Consider the following 22,073-nt stretch of genomic DNA (forward strand, 5'->3'; position numbering starts at 1 on the left):
ACCTTTCAGTTTTCTGCTTAATAAATCAGCAGATATCTCTGAAATAAATTCTACTTTCCCTTAGAGTCACATGAACCATACCTGACACTGACATAATTCATATATTTATATAATTATCGTAAACAATCCAAAAACTACCCAGTGTAAATGTGGTTGTAGTTTTTAATTCCGGCCGCCAGGTGGCAGCACTGTAACAGTGTCCAGCTGGGCGGAAAACACTGCTGCGTTTACGTTCTTCACCCTGCCCGTGTTCCTACAAGCCCCGCCCCCCTGCCCAATGATTGGCCAGATTACTGTTAAAAAAAAAGACAAACACTACAGATTCAGTATCTAAACAAAATGTGACTAATTGTAGTGTGTATTACTACAGCACCTTTTCAAATACTTTAATTATGTATTCATTTTATTGTATCACTTTATCACTTTATCTGATTTCTCATCTTGTATTGTGGAATTAATGTGTTTTGATTTGACTGTATTTTTTCTACCTTAAAAATGTTCATAGAAACTTCTTCCCATCATCTAAAAAGCTAAAAAATATTTTATAAAATTTCAGAAAAGCACCAAGATCAATTGTACCTTTTGTGACAGAGATGTCAATTTTGTCTGACAACAAACAACCAAACAACCCTAAATCCTTTAATTTGTGAAAATATTGATGAGGGTTTTTTTTTTAGTTTATTATGGAAATGTTATTTATTACCATAAGAAAAAATAATCAAGCCATGAACACATGGATATATGATAAAACAGTGATATTCTCTACATTTAATATCAATAAATGTATTTTAAGGTAAGATGTCGTCCTGTTTTATTTTGTCGAAAAGGGAGATGACACATTACACTGAAGATTCTCAGTCATCCAGGTCATTGTGACTGTGGGTGGGAAAAGAGAGCAGCTGGACTTGCTTGAAGATTCTTGAAATGTGACTTGAAATCAAGAATCTTCAAGCCAGTCCAGCTGCTCTCTTTTCCCACCCACATTACACTGACCCAGTTAAAACAAACAAAACTAAAACTATTAAGATCTTTAATTTATTTACATTTTGTTCACTTAAAAAAACCCATTGGATTAACTCCAAAATTGTATTAATCGATCACACGAGATATTTGACGTTGACTCAGTGTAAATAATTACAGATTAAACTGAATAAATTGTTTCAATAAACTGAGAACAGTGAAATATTTCATGCGATGGATTTTTATACTGTCAGTGTTTGGAGCTCTAGTTGTTTTACTTCACGATATTAATGAAAATAAAAAGAAAAGATCATATAAAAAACACCAGAATCAAATATGTAATATTAATAAACAGATATTTTAGAAATGTGAACAGAATATGCAGCACTGAGCTCGCTTCCTTTTACAGCAGCCGCCATTTTCTTGAAACGCGCTTCAAGTGCGTGACGTGTGAAGTGTCCAATCAACGCACACCGAGTGGATACAAACTAGCCAATCACACTGCGCAAAGCGGCATCGTGCTAGCCAATCATACTGTAAGAGGCGGGGTTTGTGAATAAGGTTAGGAAAGGAATTGGCGGTTTGTTTCCGGAATCGCAGCGAATTTATCGCCGTTTATTATTAATCCGGAATAAACCCGCCGGGGGAGAGAGAGAGAGAGAGAGAGAGGGAGACTCGGCGCTGTGGAGGATGAGGATGATGATTTCTGTGGCGCTGCTCTGCTGCCTGCTGCTGATGGCTGAGGCGGCGCGGAGCCGGAAGGAGTGGGGCGGCGGCGGCGGGAGCGCGAGCGGCGGGCTGAGGAGAGCCGCGAGCGGAGTTTACCACAGCCTGAGCTCCGTGTTCGGGGAGGAGAACATCAGAGCCGTACACAAGGTCCACACCCGTTATTACCGCCGCATGGAGAGATTATTAATGCACTCAGGGCCTCAGAGTTCAGGGCCGCCACGATACCAACATCAGCTCTCACCGCGATACCGATACCGCGATCAGATATCACGACTTCCGGGAACAACCCATACTTTGGCAAAAAACAAACAAACACCCGCATGCACACTGAGCCACTGACCAATTACAGCTCAGGATGAAAGATGCTTTTATAATAATCATCATAATAATAAATTACTTTATTTAACAGCATTTCTGTAGTCACATGGCTCTTCATCTGTTTTAAATTAGCACATATACAGCTAATAAACATATAATAAATATAATGTATTAATTTAGTGAATTAGATATTAAAAATTGACAAATGTTTTATATACATACAATCCAGATTCCAAAAAAGTCGTGACAGAGTACAAATTGTAAATAAAAACGGAATGCAATGATGTGGAAGTTTCAAAATGCCATATTTTATTGAGAATAGAACATAGATGACATATCAAATGTTTAAACTGAGAAAATGTATCATTTAAAGAGAAAAATTAGGTGATTTTTAAATTTCATGACAACAACACATCTCAAAAAAGTTGGGACAAGGCCATGTTTCCCACTGTGAGACATCCCCTTTTCTCTTTACAACAGTCTGTAAACGTCTGGGGACTGAGGAGACAAGTTGCTCAAGTTTAGGGATAGGAATGTTAACCCATTCTTGTCTAATGTAGGATTCTAGTTGCTCAACTGTCTTAGGTCTTTTTTGTCGTATCTTCCGTTTTATGATGCGCCAAATGTTTTCTATGGGTGAAAGATCTGGACTGCAGGCTGGCCAGTTCAGTACCCGGACCCTTCTTCTACGCAGCCATGATGCTGTAATTGATGCAGTATATGGTTTGGCATTGTCATGTTGGAAAATGCAAGGTCTTCCCTGAAAGAGACGTCGTCTGGATGGGAGCATATGTTGCTCTAGAACCTGGATATACCTTTCAGCATTGATGGTGTCTTTCCAGATGTGTAAGCTGCCCATGCCACACGCACTAATGCAACCCCATACCATCAGAGATGCAGGCTTCTGAACTGAGCGCTGATAACAACTCGGGTCGTCCTTCTCCTCTTTAGTCCGAATGACACGGCGTCCCTAATTTCCATAAAGAACTTCACATTTTGATTCGTCTGACCACAGAACAGTTTTCCACTTTGCCACAGTCCATTTTAAATGAGCCTTGGCCCAGAGAAGATGTCTGCGCTTCTGGATCGTGTTTAGATACGGCTTCTTCTTTGAACTATAGAGTTTTAGCTGGCAACGGCGGATGGCACGGTGAATTGTGTTCACAGATAATGTTCTCTGGAAATATTCCTGAGCCCATTTTGTGATTTCCAATACAGAAGCATGCCTGTATGTGATGCAGTGCCGTCTAAGGGCCCGAAGATCACAGGCACCCAGTACGGTTTTCCGGCCTTGACCCTTACGCACAGAGATTCTTCCAGATTCTCTGAATCTTTTGATGATATTATGCACTGTAGATGATGATATGTTCAAACTCTTTGCAATTTTACACTGTCGAACTCCTTTCTGATATTGCTCCACTATTTGTCGGCGCAGAATTAGGGGGATTGGTGATCCTCTTCCCATCTTTACTTCTGAGAGCCGCTGCCACTCCAAGATGCTCTTTTTATACCCAGTCATGTTAATGACCTATTGCCAATTGACCTAATGAGTTGCAGTTTGGTCCTCCAGCTGTTCCTTTTTTGTCCCTTTAACTTTTCCAGCCTCTTATTGCCCCTGTCCCAACTTTTTTGAGATGTGTTGCTGTCATGAAATTTCAAATGAGCCAATATTTGGCATGAAATTTCAAAATGTCTCACTTTCGACATTTGATATGTTGTCTATGTTCTATTGTGAATACAATATCAGTTTTTGAGATTTGTAAATTATTGCATTCCGTTTTTATTTACAATTTGTACTTTGTCCCAACTTTTTTGGAATCAGGGTTGTACACACAGAATCTAAGATTAAATTACAGAGCCTAGGTTTTAAGTCTTTTAATTGCTTTTGTTGTCTGATTGTAAAAAAAAAAGTCCACAAATATTAATTATCATAATTTTTGACGCCCTTTTGATTGGTTAAACAAACTAAATATTTGTCTACAAATAATGCTCTGCTCATGCGCAGTTACTTCACACTTTTGTTAATATGGCTCAGTTTCTTTATTGTTTGACTTGTCGCACAAACTTTATAATCAGTATTTCAAAATCACAATTTGAATGATAAAACAATTATTGGACTCAGTTTTCACAGAATATCGTGATTTGTTAGTGTCTGCCTCCAGCATCAGGAAATCTCATCTCATTATCTCTAGCCGCTTTATCCTTCTACAGGGTCGCAGGCGAGCTGGAGCCTATCCCAGCTGACTACGGGTGAAAGGCGGGGTTCACCCTGGACAAGTCGCCAGGTCATCACAGGGCTGACACATAGACACAGACAACCATTCACACTCACATTCACACCTACGCTCAATTTAGAGTCACCAGTTAACCTAACCTGCATGTCTTTGGACTGTGGGGGAAACCGGAGCACCCGGAGGAAACCCACGCGGACACGGGGAGAACATGCAAACTCCGCACAGAAAGGCCCTCGCCGGCCCCGGGGGCATCAGGAATTAATTAATTAATTGCTTGTCAGTAACAAATCACGATATTTTGTTCAACCTTGTCTGATAACTGCTTTTTTTTTTTTTTTACTGTTCAAATAAAAAGCTGAGTGGAGTTACTGTCACCACCACACACTTGATTATTTTCCTATAACCGCACAACGCCAAGTGTCTTATTTCAACAACAATTTGCCATCCATCACAAATTTTTTATTTTTTAACGCACGGCACATCACAGCTTGATCAGTTTATAGTTTAATGTCTGTGAAAAAAAGTTAATTCCTGTCTGTGATGTTAAAGCAGCTGTAAGCAGCCTTTCCCTCAGCAGTCTTTATTCTCTCTTTAAAGTTACAGCTTTAGTTCTGACTGAGACAAAGTACAGAAACATTACAGAAACTCCACCACGTCACTGACTGCTGGAAATCTGTTGGTTATTATAATGTTTCAGAACAAGTGGGTAATCGTTAATGTACACAGTGAATTATACGTTTATTCTCAGGAGGGATTCATAACACCTGCTGCATCGCACACAAAGATCTCTGCAAAATCAAAACAGCTCAAGCATTTACACATTTATGTATATTTGTGTGTGTGTGTGTGTGTGTGTGCAGTTTTTCTCCAGGAGCACTGAGCGGTTTGTGCATGGCGTGGACTCGCTGCTGGACGCGTTGTGGAGGAGTGGGACGGACCTGCTGGACGCTCTGGGGCTGGACTGTACGCCAAAGTCACTTAAACACAGTGTTCTGCTTCATTACCTCTTTATTACCATTAATGCTGTTACAAGCTCTTTATTTTATTGACTATTTTAAATATTTTTATTATTATTAATAACGCTTCTTTTTCCACTTTTTGTTCTCTCTCCCCCCCGTGTCCCCCCGCCTCCCCCTCTGTTTCTCTCTCTCTCCCCCCCGTGTCCCCCCGCCTCCCCCTCTGTTTCTCTCTCTCTCCCCCCCGTGTCCCCCCGCCTCCCCCTCTGTTTCTCTCTCTCTCTCTCCCCCCGTGTCCCCCCCGCCTCCCCCTCTCTGTTTCTCTCTCTGTCCCCCCCGCCTCCCCCTCTCTGTTTCTCTCTCTCCCCCCGTGTCCCCCCCGCCTCCCCCTCTCTGTTTCTCTCTCTCCCCCCCGTGTCCCCCCCGCCTCCCCCTCTCTGTTTCTCTCTCTCCCCCTCGTGTCCCCCCCGCCTCCCCCTCTCTGTTTCTCTCTCTCCCCCTCGTGTCCCCCCCGCCTCCCCCTCTCTGTTTCTCTCTCTCCCCCTCGTGTCCCCCCCGCCTCCCCCTCTCTGTTTCTCTCTCTCTCCCCCCCGTGTTCCCCCCGCCTCCCCCTCTCTGTTTCTCTCTCTCCCCCCCGTGTCCCCCCCGCCTCCCCCTCTCTGTTTCTCTCTCTGTCCCCCCCGCCTCCCCCTCTCTGTTTCTCTCTCTCCCCCCCGTGTCCCCCCGCCTCCCCCTCTCTGTTTCTCTCTCTCTCTCCCCCGTGTCCCCCCCGCCTCCCCCTCTCTGTTTCTCTCTCTGTCCCCCCCGCCTCCCCCTCTCTGTTTCTCTCTCTCTCTCTCTCTCTCTCAGCCTCCATGCTGTCTCACTACTTCAGCCCGTCCTCTGTGTCGAGTTCTCCGTCTCGGGCGTTGTTGTTGCTGGGTGCTGTGTTATTGGTGTACTGGCTCGTGCACTTGGTTCTGGGTGGAGTGATGTTGGTTCTGCGAGCCGTGTTGGGGCGGTACTTCTGGGCGGCGCGTGTGCTGTTCTTTGCGCTCTCGTGCCTGTACGTGCTGCAGAAGTTCGAGGGCGACCCGGAGAAGGCGGCGCTCCCCCTGCTGGTCATCATGGGTGTGTACTTCATGACGGGGCCGGTGTCTGCATACTGGAGGAGACAGGGCGCGTCCTCGCTCGAGGACAAGATCGACAACCTGGAGACGCAGGTACGCCTCCTCAACATCCGCCTCAGCAGGGTCATCGACAACCTCGAGCGCTCCGCCGACCAGTGAGGAGACGCTGTTCAGGGGGCGGGGCTAGGATTAGGGCGTGGTTCTGGGTTTAATGTTCCTGTTCTGAATCTGTACATTTTACACCAACACTCATGATGTTTCTAAGTCTCCGTTTGCTAGGCAACTGGGCAGTATACACTGATGTTAGCTTTTTAATATGAAATGGAATTTCTGTCCCATTCTGATCAAACAGAACAGAACGGGGAGGGTTAAACAACAGGAAGTGACATGTACAGTTAACTAGTGTCATGTTGTTATTCTCAGTGTTACAGGTAATCACATGTCCACTCATCACGAGACTGATCCTTGACCCGCGCTCTTACATCACCACTGTTAGCAATAGAGCCCTGAGTGTGTGTGCGCGCGCTAGCAGGCCTGAGATTTAACCAGGACACCGTGTGTCTGTCTGTCTGTCTGTCTGTCTGTCTGTCTGTCTCTAGAGGTCACCAGGTACACATTAGCCAAACTCTGTGTGTGTAAGAGAGACAATTATCTTCATGGCTGGAATCTGTCCATAGATCCTTGGAAAAGTGTGTTAAACACACACACGCAGAGTTTGGCTAATGTGTACCTGGTGACCTCTAGAGACAGACAGACAGACAGACAGACACACGGTGTCCTGGTTAAATCTCAGGCCTGCTAGCGCGCGCGCACACACACTCAGGCCTACTGGTGTATGAGCACTGATCCAGGATCAGAGACTCTCAGATAATCATTAATATTCGATCAGATCATTACTGCTCACTGTTTATGAAGGAGATTATGAAGGTTCATTAACACTCCCTATGAAGCCTGTATGATGCGTTATCACTGAGCCACTCACTCACTGTTTCAGTGCACATATGGACTGGGCGTGTCCTCAACCACTACTGCGACAGCTACAGAGCGTAATAACCTCCTACTGAAGTGTTATAAGCGTATTATGATCACTATGTGACATCAGGCTTCATATAGAGTGAGTTACAGCATTTATGGTTAATTATGAGTAGACTTTAGTCTATCAGCAAATTTAATTCCGTTTATAAGGGCATCATAAAGAGTTTATTAAGTGTTACACTGGCGATGTGTGTAAATTACCTGCTCTGTGTGAAAGGGTATAAATATGCGTAAGTGTTTATTACAGATTTATTACACATGTATGTTTCTGATATAAGGCCATGATTTTATTCTCAGTAGAAACACTGGATGTGTGTTTTTTTCATCAGGAGCTCAGTGAAGACTGTACTGTTTATTATTATTATTATTGTTGTTGTTGTTAAAGGGAAACATGCAGCCACATGTTGTTTACTTAACGTATTGTTAATAGAATGAATATCGAAAGCCTGTTTATTTTTTATTTGTCATTTATTTGTGGGGTTTTTTGCTGATAATCTCCGCTCAGTGCTGCTGTGTCATAAAATGCAGAAATTATTTAAAGACGAAGAAAATCTAAATGTTCCCGTGACGTCTGTCTTTTCCTCAACAACCCAATTTTAAAGGTCAACTAAGTTTAAAAAAAATTAACTTTCATAATATGTTTATTCTTACCTAAAAACACCAAACCCGACTTGGAAGTAAAGCAAGAAAGTTTTTCTTCTCAAAATCGTATATTTTTAGTGAAGTTACAAAATATCCCTTTCTGATTGGACAGCAGGTGATGACGTATGTTTCAGAATACAATGCAGAAAGTAGCTGAAGAACTCCCTGCAGTTTTTGTGGAAATGATCGATAAGGATCGAAATAAAAGGGACACATTGTGTTGTGCATTGTTTTCCGTTGTGTCACGAAAGGTGTAGGCCTGTGTAGCAAATAAGATGTTATTTCAACGCCCTGATTTGTAGGTTGACTATTTTCATTCCGTGACACAGGTGCACATGCTCTGCCTGTGCGTCAATGCCGACTGACGTCGAATCAGTGTGCTGCAGAGAGATCCCCGAAGTGGCTGCAAAAATACAAGCCTGCAATGAGCAACAGAATGCACAGCTAGAGTGCATCACGTCTCACCCAGGCTTTCAAACAGTCTGCCTGGATAGATGGGTACTGGAGACAGCACACTACCAGTATGTGCAGCAGTATGGTGGGCAGTGTTCGAACTATGCCGATATTTTCGGGGGGTCCCTTTTTTTCCCTTGGGTGGGGGGCGCTTGCGCTTGTCTCAGAGCGCGGATCTCCAAACGCATGAGAAGCCTATCTTACGCACATATCACGCGGACTCCACACACGCATCGCGTCTGAAGTCATAACTCATCAGGGGAAATCGTGTCCGCATTGGCATGTTCAAAAAACAACCTCGCGTCAACAATGATACCACACGCAAGAAAAAAAAAAACAGTCAGGCTACTCAACACATCTGATCCACAGCAGCACCAAAGCATCACTGGAAATCATGTCAACAACCAATCTTCCACAACACTTCAGATATGCAAATGCTTCCCGTTACACACGATTGCTATGTCAATAAACATCATTTTGCCAATATTTTAGAGACCCCCCCAACATTTCCCAAATCATGTTTTCAAGGGATCTCATGTCTGTTTCAGGGGATCTCGGATCCCCCGAGTACCCCCGTAGTTCGAACGGTGATGGTGGGCATGCAAGGCAGGATCCATCTGAAAATGAGTGAGTTGTCCCCCTAGAACTCTGATTGGTAACAAAAGTGCCGAGAATTCATGTATTGCTGCAGCTAAAGTCATCACTACTGTAGTAAAATAATAATAATAAAACCACACACAAAGTAAATTCACAAAGTACATTGAGTTTACAGGAAATTCAGACATACTGCATATCGGCAGCTGGCTAGATGGTGCTGGGAGTACCTAGGCCGTCATGTTCGCGTTCCACTGCCATCCTGTACAGTCACAAAGATCCGGGAGACATTCCCATCCACTGAATATACAGGTTTCCAGGATGTGGTGTAATGTGGCAAATAAAGACGTTTGAATGTATACTTGAATCAGATTTATTTGTTCTAATGCATTTGTTAACCCTATAACAAAGAAACCAGAGGTCCAAAGACCTGGGAAAAGGATTCACACAGCAATCCTTCCCAATCCAGTGTGGATACGTTATAGTCCGTAATCAACACTAACACTTGCCTGAAATAACCTCAGCAATGATAACACACAAAAAAAGAATAATAATAATAAATATGTATGGTGTTGAAACAGAACTGAAAAAGTTTTCAAAGACCCAAAAAGGCACAAGATCATACATGGCACACATTTGCCCATCAAAAGTTTCTCTGATGTTTACATACAGCGCAATACAATCATTTTTTGGAAAATCGGCTGTGATGGCATCGGATAATCTCCTCTTTGGGGGGGGGGGGGGGGGTACACATGGCCGCTGCTCAAAGGTGGTGGTGATGGCTGCCTCTCTGGTGGTGAAGTGTCAAAGTCTTGCTCCGATACATCAGCCATGAGTTCCTCAACATAGGCTACACACATTAAAAAAACATGTCAAACATTCAAAAGAAGATTACTGCTTTTGGTTTTGGTGGGCTGTCTGTTTTCTTTTGTAACACTACGTAAAGTGTTTTACAAATCAGTGCAAAGCCAATATGTGACAGATGTATGGAGGAAATCACAACCTACATAACGTGACATTTTCCACCTTTGACTTACAGTAGTTGCATGGTTCTTTAACTGGCTTAGCTGAAGCACTTCCTGGCTTGTCCTTTGGTTTTCGAATACTACAGCGTAGGTCCCCTTTACTTGTCCTTGCCTGCTCTCTGTCACTGTTTGCGTTGTAGTGTAGTGCTGCCCAATGAATCCTGAGATAGAAATGATAGGAAAGAAACAATGATTTTGTTGATGCTGTTAATATTGATACTGAATGTGATGTTCTCTATTATCAGCATGAAAACAGCAACATTCTGAGTTATCAAGATTAGCGAGAGGTATGAACTTACCTGCTGAGGATGCCATGATATCTGTACGACTTCATTTTTGGCGCAAATGTTTTGATGGTCTCATCTTTGGGGAAGCGATGAAAGCTTGCCCCGTCTTTATATGTATCGCCACAACCTGCGATTATACACCGAGTAGGCGTGGCTGGGGACTGTAGGCGAAAACTCTGGACTCAGTCTTTGTAAGTAACTAAATCAACTCAAATTACTTTCAGCACTTCAGTCCAGGTGCAACGACTATGCCACCGTGTTATTCTGAAACATACGTCACGAGGTCGCGTGACCTATCTCGTGCTCGTAAGTTTATTTTTTGAAGGGTGGAGCTTTGGGTCCTGAAAAACAGATGAAATACCGCTTTCCAGCAATTAGTGCACATTCACAAAATCACTCTCAGAAATGTAAGGTATCTCTGGATACATGAAAACACATTTGGATCACCGTGGAATTTTGTTTTTTTTAACTTAGTTGACCTTTAAATAAACAATTACATTTGATATAAATCAGGAATGTCACCGATTTATGTTTTTATTACCATTAATTATTTCAGAATTTAAACCACTGTGAGGAGCAGACTGAGCCTCCAGGATTATTATTATTTTTTGTTTGTTTGTTAGCTTGACAGAGCCGACATTCTGTTCTTTTTCATCGTTTTATTATTTTATTTTATAATTTTTACACAGTTTTTGATGAGTCACAAACTTTGGTGTGGACCTCACAGAGATCCCACAGGAAAACTGTGCTTGTGCTTTTGGGAACAATGGGGATTACACTTCTCACATAGCAACGATCCAAAGTACATCTTTTCCCTGTAGGAGTAACTCGGGGTGCGTTTATTTTTGGGAATAGGAGTACATGTGAAATGTTTCTCTGCTCCTGTTTTCACTGAGCCTTTCTTCATTCACATTTACTGAAGACGCTACAGCTGCGTGACTCCACCTACTGAAACCCCTGGCAACCAGCTGGGCGAGGATAGCAACCAGTTAACACCCTAGCAACCAGCTTAGTTTCCTTAGCAACCACCTGGGACCATATAGAAACTTTGTAGCAACATCATAGCAACCAACTGGGTTAGCATAGCAACCAACTAGCAACACCACAACACCACCCTAACACCTAGCAACACCCTAGCAACCAGGTAGAATTTAGGATTCAACACTTTAACCTTTTAAAAGTTTCAGTGTTTTGACATTTAGATCTTATAAAGTTTGAATCCTTTAACCTTTACATTCTTAACAGTTTAAACGTGTTACAGTCAGCGACATCAGAACATGGATATGGTGTCAGTGTTTCGTGTGTTTAGCGCCTTTAGCATGGTTAGCGGCTCTGTCAAACCAACATCAAAGTTCACCCATGAATTTTAATTTTCTACTGATTTTATTCGTGTATTTTATTCTCCTCTCTGAGCTGAGCTCAGTGTAGCTGATGATGTAAACATTTTTCTTTTCAGTGTGTGTAGGGGATTAGTGATGTGTGTTACTGTACTGTGGTATTTATTCGCTGCTCAGTGAGACACTGAGCTGGTCTGGGATCAGTCCCTCATCCCTGCTGTATTATTTATAAATCAGGTTGATGAGGATGATGAAGGTGATAAGTGCATGTTCTCACTTTTATTTTATTAGCTGCCATTTTTAAAAATCTTTTTTTTAATTATTAAATTTCATCATTTGTGGAAGAGAAGGAAATTAAATCGCTGTCATTTTGCTGTAGATTTTTATTTTTCTCATTTTTTATTGCAGAAATAACTCATTTGTTCATTCTTTTTTTTTTGCATTTTTAAATTGTGACCACTGTAACGTTGAGTAATTTGTAAAACAGTTATTTCTTTTTAAAATGAATCTGTTGCGATGTGTTAAACTGATGATGATGTTTAAAAATTATATTTAAAAATATTAAATGTCCTCCATCTGTCTCTTTACTGCTTTTGTCTGAATTGTTCCTTTAAACTCTGCCCTGATTGGCTCAGAGACTCCAACAACCAGGGCAGGAATTTCACGAGGGCCACGCCCTCTCAATTTGGCCTTGTGCCCTTGGAAAAAAATATCTGCCGTAAGGCCACAGTGGCCTTGATGCCCTGCGGTTTTGCGGTTTTGTAGTCTGCCTCGTGACTGCCAATAGGCTTTAACATCACCTGCGTCTATTGAAAAAAAAAACGTCTTTTGATGACATTCTGGATTCTTATTGGGCAACTCATCAGTATTGGATCGGACTCGAGCCTGGCATGAACCGCTCCGACGTGCTATAATGACACTAATCTATCACCAGCCAACCAGGAGACTTAATCAAACACATTCCCCGCCCACCAATCTATCACCAGCCAACCAGGAGACTTAATCAAACACATCCCCCGCCCACCAATCTATCACCAGCCAATCAGGAGACTTAATCAAACACATCCCCCGCCCACCAATCTATCACCAGCCAACCAGGAGACTTAATCAAACGCATCCCCCGCCCACCAATCTATCACCAGCCAACCAGGAGACTTAATCAAACGCATCCCCCCCCACCAATCTATCACCAGCCAATCAGGAGACTTAATCAAACGCATCCCCCGCCCACTTGTGTCCGCATCCGAGACGTTGAATTTTCACAGAAGGAGGGAAGAAGTTGACTGAGGTAAGACTGTGTGATAAATTAATGAACGAATAAGAGAGGAATTTCAACATATAGGGCTTAAGTTTGTTAGCGTTAAATAAGCATTGCTTGTACAGTAACGTTATGTCGTTACAACGTTGAGCCACTTTTAACGTGCTGAGTACCGACTGTAGCCGCTAACAAATGCTAATTAGCTTGCTGTCAAAAGTGTAAAGACCTTAAATTGCTCTGTGTAAATTAGAAAATGGCGCAACTTCCTTTGTAGCCGTCAACAGACAAGCACAGACTCGTGTTGAGTTTTGAGCCAATCACCGCAGGGCAGCACTGTGGCCTGAGGTAAAACACGATAGTTTAAGTTTGTTTAAATTACAGAAATTAGTACACCCAATGACTGTCTCACATACTCCTCATATACTCACACTGTTTAAGTAAGGGTCCTTAAAAAGTCTTAAATACAGCTTCCGGTTTTCAAGGCCTAAAAACATCTTAAATTGTTTGGAATGACTGGAATTTTCGAAAGGGAGGTATTAAATTGAATATTGGACCGAACGAGTGAAATGTCTCCATCCGGTTTGGGGTATTTTTTTAACCGTAATTTTAAAAGTGAGCAGCGCACCTTTTGGGGGCAGCATCGGTTCTGTGCGTTCCGTAGATCAAGAACTAATGTTAGGAGGCTACTGGAGGAAGTGTGGTGTGGTGCGGTGGTTGTGGTGTGGTGCAGTGGTTGTGGTGCGGTGGTTGTGGTGTGGTTGGTGCAGGGTGGTATGGTGGTTGTGGTGTGGTGCGGTGGCTGTGGTGCAGTGGGTGTGGTGCGGTGGTTGTGGTGTGGTTGGTGCAGTGTGGTATGGTGGTTGTGGTGTGGTTGGTGCAGTGTGGTATGGTGGTTGTGGTGCAGTGGTTGTGGTGTGGTTGGTGCGGTGTGGTATGGTGGGTGTGGTGTGGTTGTGGTGTGGTTGGTGCAGTGGGTGCGGTGGTTGTGGTGTGGTGTGGTTGGTGCGGTGTGGTGCAGTGGGTGTGGTGCGGTGGTTGTGGTGTGGTTGGTGCAGGGTGGTATGGTGGTTGTGGTGCAGTGGGTGTGGTGCGGTGGTTGTGGTGTGGTTGGTGCAGTGTGGTATGGTGGTTGTGGTGTGGTTGGTGCAGTGTGGTATGGTGGTTGTGGTGCGGTGGTTGTGGTGTGGTTGGTGTGGTATGGTGGTTGTGGTGTGGTGTGGTGCGGTGGTTGTGGTGTGGTTGGTGCAGTGTGGTATGGTGGTTGTGGTGTGGTGCAGTGGGTGCGGTGGTTGTGGTGTGGTTGGTGCGGTGTGGTGCAGTGGGTGCGGTGGTTGTGGTGTGGTTGGTGCAGTGTGGTATGGTGGTTGTGGTGTGGTTGGTGCAGTGTGGTATGGTGGTTGTGGTGTGGTGCAGTGGGTGCGGTGGTTGTGGTGTGGTTGGTGCGGTGTGGTGCAGTGGGTGCGGTGCGGTGGTTGTGGTGTGGTTGGTGCAGTGTGGTATGGTGGTTGTGGTGTGGTTGGTGCAGTGTGGTATGGTGGTTGTGGTGTGGTGCAGTGGGTGCGGTGCGGTGGTTGTGGTGTGGTTGGTGCAGTGTGGTGCAGTGGGTGCGGTGTGGTGTGGTGCGGTGTGGTATGGTGGTTGTGGTTTGGTGCGGTGTGGTGGTTGTGGTGTGGTGCAGTGGGTGCGGTGGTTGCGGTGTGGTATGGTGGTTGTGGTGTGGTGCAGTGGGTGCGGTGCGGTGGTTGTGAAGAGTGAGAGATGCGCAGGTAGCTTACGCGGGCGCTAGAAAGCGTTGATAATTATGGGAAGATGTCTGTTTAACGACAAGTGGTTGGGGGATGACAAATACCCCCAAAATAAGGAGAATCGTTTGCAATAAAAAGCGCTGGATCGCACAAATGTGTTTAAAGATGGTACCGCAGCGCTGGGGACACGCCCACTGGGAAACTGGCTTTTCACCGACACGAGGCGTGCGCGCGTTAGAGGTCAAGCGCTCCGGAGTGAAACGCAGGGGGGTTCACGCATGCGCACAAGAGTCAGGTGGAAAATGGGACTTATAGGAAATACTACTACTAATAGTGATTAACATCATTTTTTTTTACATAATTAACATTGTTTATTGTACTAAGTTTAATATAAATATATAAACAACCTTTATTTCAAAACTCAATTAAAAAGAACTCCAGAAAATACAATAATTCTAAATATAGTACAATATAAATAATTTGTACAAAAAGTGTTTGTTTTATTACTTATCACCTACAACAGTGTTTTTAATATAATAAGAATATTAACAACCACTAACAATAATTAGTAGTAATAGTAATTATTATTGATTATTAATCATTACTACTTGTGAATTAGTGATTAATAAGTACTAGGGATTATGAAATGTTATAAAATTAAGTTATCAAAAATTATTACAAATAATTATTAAAACGTAGTAATTGGTAGAATACAAACAAATACTCATGGATTATAGATAATTTTTAAAATGGTGAACATTGATATAAAACAACTATTGAGGTATTTCACTCACGTGACCAAGTCATGTGATGCTGCCATTTTGGACGTCACGGCTCGAATCAGTTTGAATGCGAGGAAGGCAACAAACGAAAAACATAAAAGAAAAAGGAGCGAGATGCAGAAAACACCTTCACTATCCAGCGACGTAGGGCATTTACAGGACGAGCAGAGGGAGAGGTATTTGCAAAAATTGAGGTTAGCAGGCTTAGAGAACGACGTTTACCTGCTTCCACCAGGATTGTTCACTGACGTACGGAAGTACACGAAGCCCTCGTCTTTACCTGACTTCGGCCCACATGATCTGTATACCTATGTCGTTAAAAACCCATCGCCATACACAGGTATTGATCTGAAAGCGTATACGAGTTTGGATGCCTACAAATATTTTGTGTCAGGCTGGGTAACATGCCTACATCAGCGGGTCGTCCCTGGAGCCGGTGGTCGCCATCTGATTACAGCTAAGGTTTGTTCACATTTTCATTTACTTTCGGTCCTCAGGATAAACAAAATGTTATTAAATGTCATTGAAATAACTTCTTAGTCTGTTGAGACATGGCCCGTTATAAATTTGCTGTTACCAGGCAATGACCAAGAACTGTATTATTAGGGTCGGTGTCTGTGTTGTAGCAGTGTACTAGCAGCTAGCTGTTAGCACTAGCTAATGTCAACAACATAGTAGCTGGTATGTTACTGTAGCAATGTTTACGTTCAGTCATTTGGATGACTGTTAAAACCTTTCAGTCTCAAGTTTTTCCTTTACTGGATTTACTAGTTTACTGAGCTAGCGCGCTCGGCCAAACCGGGAGCCATCGCGCGCTCTCCGGCCGGGCCGGGAGCCATCGCGCGCTAGCTCAGTAAACTAGTAAATCCAGTAAAGGAAAAACTTGAGACTGAAAGGTTTTAACAGTCATCCAAATGACTGAACGTAAATATTGCTACAGTAACATACCAGCTACTGTTGTTGACATTAGCTAGCTTGCCGTCCAAAATGGTGGACACCGGGGCGTCACGTGACCCTGTGACGTCAGGTGAAATACCTCAATACTACTACTAATAATAATAAACAATAATACTACTAGTAATACTTGCTAATGTTATTATTATTATCAGTTCAATGTTATATCAATGTTCACTATTAAAAACAAATTATCTATAATCCATGAATAATTGTTTGTATCACTACTACTAATAATAATAATAATTACTACTTTTTTAATAATAATTTTAACTAATCTTATAACTCAATTTTATAGCATTTTAATAATCACTACTTATTATTAGTATCATTTAGTAGTTGATGATAATAATTACTACTTATTATTAAATTACATTTTGATAATCACTGCTTATTAATTAAGTAGTAATTAATAATACTGAATTATAATAATTGCTACTCTATTATTAATTAATATAGCTAATAAGTAGTGATTATTAAAATGTTATAAAATTGAGTTAATTTTTTTAAAATTATTATTAAAAAAGTAGTTATTATTATTGTTATTATTAGTAGTAGTAATACAAACAATTATTCATGGATTATAAATAATAATTAATGATTATTTTTGAATAATGAACATTGATATAACAATTGCACTGATGATTAGTTTACAGTTATTAAAACACATTGATTAATATTGATAATGGTTATGAAAGGTGACAGTAGTTTTTGTGTGTTTAATGTAACGCTCTGATGATTGTATGACTGCATAAACAGGTTTATGCTGTTCCCTGCTATAATGCAGAAGATACTCGAGAACTTCCTCAGCCAGCTGTATACTGTACCACACTCACACTGATTTTGCTGCCGGACACAAAATCACACATCATCAAAGATAACCTTTGGGGATTGAAATAATGCCGGCTAAGGTTGTTCAGCTGGTTCTACTTGCCGTTTATTGTTTTCGTTTTTGAAATGATTCATGGTGTTTTCTCCAGTAAACTCCAGTCTTCTCCTCGCTGCTACAGTAGTTCTGCAGCCCAGAACACACGACTTTGCTTCAGCTGTTTGCTGTCTAACAGCTGCCATTGATGCACCCTGTTGTTCACCAATTGTGTGCATTCTTCTTAAAGTTAGTAAAAAAAACTATTGCAGAAAACAGTTTTAAGTTGTCGTATTTATCATTTTCTTTGCCATGGTACAGTCTTAATTTTTCCATTTAGAGGTCTTGAAAAGGTCTTAAAAGTCTTTAAATTTGTACTTGAAAAATGTGCAGATACCCTGTAATGCAATAAAACTAATCTTTAAAAGTGGAATTTACTCAAACTGTTTGCATAGAATGAACTTTGGGGTTAACAGTGTAATAGTGTTGCAGTGTTCCGCAAATTTGCAATTTAATATTTCAGATCTTGAGACATGAAAGTGCTATTTTAAAAAATAAAAGGTCAGAAATGTTTTCTTTGTTGTCTGTTTAGTTCATTTTATTTCCTCAATAAGTTTCCTTGATTGAGAAATCGGTCTGGGCTCTTCTGGGTTAATCAGTAGCCTGCATGCTAGTATATGTTCCATTTACAGTCAAACATTCTGATGAACTCCAGACTCAATTTTGATTAATCAAAAATCTGTGTAGTAGTACAGTCTGAAGATGCTCTCGCACATTCGGGGTCAATTGAACAAAAATGATGGGAGGATATAGGTTTAATAAGTTTTACAATTTTTGAAGTGAGTGATGGATTAATAAGTTTAGATGTGTTCAATATTTTCTTATCTTCAGACATAATAGTGTAGGAGACGTTTCTTTACCTGCTTGATAGTTTCGACTGAGACTCCAATCTTCCTCAGAAGAGTCATTAGTCCTTAAATTAAATTCATTATAGACGTGAACTTAAAATCATTGTTTTATTTTTTGGCCTTGGTGCCCTCAAAAAATTGACAGCACAAAAGGCCAAGTAGCCTTGCCCCTAAAATGACGAAATTCCAGGCCTGCCAACAACCAATCAGTGGGTTTAGAATGAGTCACATGACCTCATTATAGCGTAGTTATTTGTGTGTGTGCGCATGCGGGCTGATATTCAGGATTCACACATCAGATGATAACTAACAGAGAGCCAGAGTGAACAGAGCTCCGAGTGCTTTACAGAGTCAAATAAATAATAAATAGTGCAATGAAAAAATGTAATAAGTAACAGCAGTGACAGGAAGAAGGAATGAATAATTGTGAAAATATACAATAAATATATAAAACATGAATAAACTCAGGGCTGTGTTTTCTGGATGAATCTGGAATTCCAGTTTCCCGACTTGTAAATGTCTCTTCGGCTGTCCATCGTTTTGACGATGACTAGTTGTTAGGTGATGCAGGAACACACGTGGGCCATGAGACCTGCCTTTGATCGGCACGGCCTCTGGCAACTGGGGCGGATGAAGTCTGAATTAGTCACAACGGTATGCCGTCTCTCATGAGGCCGGATGTAGTCTTTTCTTCTTTTCTCTTCCACTTTGCCTTCTTGATGGTGCAACACCATTTTCCTCGGTCAAGGGCCTGCCTTTCCCAGGTGAAGTCATCCACTCCACCACTCTTCATGTGTCTTTTGAGGACATCCTTGTATCTCAGTTTCTGACCGCCACATTTCCTCTTGCCAGTACAGTTGAGAGGCAGTAATAAGGAGTAATAACTTGTAAATGTGACACATGTGAAACATTCAGATCCATAAAATGCGTTTTTGGGGGGATGAGTTGTGACGTCTGTCAGTGGAGGTGTGAGTAAATAAAGTAAATCTGCATGTTATAAGTCATTAGATTTGTGCTCACAGCCGTATCTTATTCAGTGATGGGTTTTAAATGTGTTTCCTGTGATGTTTGTGGGAATTAGTTTTAATAATCACTGTCCTGGTGTGGAGTGGGACAGGAGGACGTGGAGAGTGTGTGGTCAGGAGGATCAGCCAGAGGTCCGGTGATGTAACTGTGATAAAGTTTGATGATGAAATAACGTTTCTGATGGTGTTTAATGTGGAACTGAATCAGAGTCGATTACCAAACAGAGAAACGTTTCGTTACTCGGGTCTGGAGATCAGGATTACTCAACTGTCTGTCTCTGGCCCTGTCTCTCTCTCTGTTTCTATCTGTCTGTCTGTCTGTCTGTCTGTCTGTCTGTTTATTAACCCTCAGGTGTTTGTGTGTCTCTGTTAGTGCTTCTTAGTGAAATCAATATCTGATGAGTGTTTTGTATGCGGTGGTTCTTTACCCTGCTGAGAGCAACAGTGAGTCGAGAACCTTAGCAAAAAAAAGGGGGGGGAGTAAGTGATAGTTTCCCTACAAATGATCCACAGTCGTATGAATTTTGGGAAACACTACGTTCATAATCTTCGATCTAGCTTTGCTTCGAAGAATATTCGATGAGTGGCGTACAACTCTGCTGTATGGATGCTCCAAACGAAATTTCGTTGTTCTTTTTTGAGACAATGACAATAAATATTCTGAATCTGATTCTGAATCTGATTGGAACCTGAATAAGACTTGTGAATTCCTATTCACACTACGTATATTTCTTACTTTATATATATATATATATATATATAAAACGGGCGGCACAGTGGTGTAGTGGTTAGCGCTGTCGCCTCACAGCAAGAAGGTCCTGGGTTCGAGCCCCGTGGCCGGCGAGGGCCTTTCTGTGTGGAGTTTGCATGTTCTCCCAGTGTCCGCGTGGGTTTCCTCCGGGTGCTCCGGTTTCCCCCACAGTCCAAAGACATGCAGGTTAGGTTAACTGGTGACTCTAAATTGAGCGTAGGTGTGAATGTGAGTGTGAATGGTTGTCTGTGTCTATGTGTCAGCCCTGTGATGACCTGGCGACTTGTCCAGGGTGAACCCCGCCTTTCGCCCGTAGTCAGCTGGGATAGGCTCCAGCTCGCCTGCGACCCTGTAGAACAGGATAAAGCGGCTAGAGATAATGAGATGAGATGATATATATACACACACACAGGGGGCTGCAAAAGTAGGTATACAGTAAGGATTATTCCAGTATTATAATAGTGGTGCTAGGTTTCATTTAATACTAGAATTCATTAAAAGATCGGGTTTTTGCACGCAAGCCACGTTCTGTACAGGAGGCTCACCAGGAAATTGATGCTGATAAAGACCTTTGTGCCAGGGGGCGTTGTGGCTCAGGTGGTTAAGGCGCCATACCATGAATGCGGGGGACCCGGGTTCGATTCCGGCCCGAGGTCATTTCCCGATCCCTTCCCGTCTCTCTCTCTCCCGCTCATTTCCTGTCTCTACACTGTCCTATCCAATAAAGGTGCAAAAAGCCCAAAAAAAAAAAAAAAAAATCTTTAAAGACCTTTGTGCCAGAGTGTGCATGGGTGTCCACACTCAACTAGTGGAGTGTGTGAATGCCGGGGGCAAACAGTTTGAACATTTGAGGAATTAATATATTTATTATTGATATATTATTATTGATGTATTTATATAATCAATAAAATAATGTTTTGTGCAAATGTTTTTCATTACTGTATACCTACTTTTGCAGCCCCCATATACAGGTAATCATCGACTTACGACCTATGCGACTTACAACCGATCGACTTTATGACCGTCTGGTTATGACTGGCAAGTGTTTCCCAGCTGAGCTAGCTGAGCGTACGACAGTTTCCGTCCCAGCTCCCGGCAGCGCCTCTCGCCGCGTACAACAGTTTCCGCCCCAGCTCCAAGCACACGCGCAGCCTCTCTCGCGCTCCCTCGCGCGCTCCGTCATACAGTTTCCGCCCCAGCTCCTGGCACACGCGCAGCCTCTCGCGCGCTCCGTCATACAGTTTCCGCCCCAGCTCCTGGTTTATGAAACGAGCAAATCCTCCCGCCAGCCCGAGCGCTGCAACAGCTGATGTTGACGTAGACGACCCACAGCCAAGCACCAGTGATGCCAGCGGTCACTAAGTTTTGTATTTTGCTGTGTTTTACAGTTGTATTTTGGTATGTTTCAAACTAAAATGTTTTCTATTTTTCACACCTGTATTTCGTATTTTTTGTTTTGCACATATTAAACGAATTGTACTGTACGCAGTGTAGTATGCAGTGTTTGACTTAAACCAAACAATGAGCCACGGTAATGAAATAAGAAAATGTTGATAATATAAGACTTTAAGATGATTACAATATCATTACACATCACAATATACTTACGTTCATTTAACACAGGCCGACTTACGACCAGATCGGTTTACGACCGGTCAGTTGTAACCAAACGCAGTCGTAAGTCGACGACTACCTGTATATGTGTGTGTGTGTGTATATATATATCTATATATATCTATATATATCTATATATATATATATATATATATATACACATAACCAATCAGTGCTGGACAGTGTTGCAAGCCCCGCCTACAAGTACATTAATACCCTGTCCACACTAGGGATTTTGTACCGATATGAAACTACTTTCGTACCGCAACACCTGTCCACACTAGCAACTATACCGATACTGTAGCGGTATAACTGTATCGGTACGAAACCCACAAATGTATGGGTTTCGTACCGGTACAGTATCAGTACTGTAGCGCTTCGCTGTAGTGTGGACAGATGAAGCGGTTCTGTATCGATACAAATATAATGCGCATGCGCAATGAACCATTCCTACTTCTTCCAGGTTATTCATACAATACAATACGCACGCGC

At 42.4% G+C, this 22,073-nt stretch overlaps 1 protein-coding gene across 1 annotated transcript; it reads left to right on the plus strand.

Moving 5' to 3' along the window:
- The first annotated feature begins 1,508 nt into the window (after window positions 1-1,508).
- On the plus strand, window positions 1,509-12,169 carry bri3bp (bri3 binding protein). Its single transcript, XM_060907572.1, has 3 exons — window positions 1,509-1,836; window positions 5,102-5,204; window positions 6,047-12,169. The coding sequence occupies exons 1-3, from the start codon at window positions 1,651-1,653 to the stop codon at window positions 6,463-6,465; spliced, it is 708 nt and encodes a 235-aa protein (XP_060763555.1). The 5' UTR covers window positions 1,509-1,650; the 3' UTR covers window positions 6,466-12,169.
- Window positions 12,170-22,073: the final 9,904 nt, after the last annotated feature.

The sequence above is a fragment of the Neoarius graeffei genome, chromosome 24, assembly GCF_027579695.1.
Source record: "Neoarius graeffei isolate fNeoGra1 chromosome 24, fNeoGra1.pri, whole genome shotgun sequence".
Taxonomy (NCBI): Eukaryota; Metazoa; Chordata; class Actinopteri; order Siluriformes; family Ariidae; genus Neoarius; species Neoarius graeffei.

Coding starts and splice junctions, on each gene's coding strand:
- bri3bp (XM_060907572.1), top strand. CDS start 1,651: ATGAGGATGATGATTTCTGTGGCGCTGCTCTGCTGCCTGCTGCTGATG. Junction 1,837..5,101: donor ACATCAGAGCCGTACACAAG/GTCCACACCCGT, acceptor GTGTGTGTGCAG/TTTTTCTCCAGGAGCACTGA. Junction 5,205..6,046: donor GGACGCTCTGGGGCTGGACT/GTACGCCAAAGT, acceptor TCTCTCTCTCAG/CCTCCATGCTGTCTCACTAC.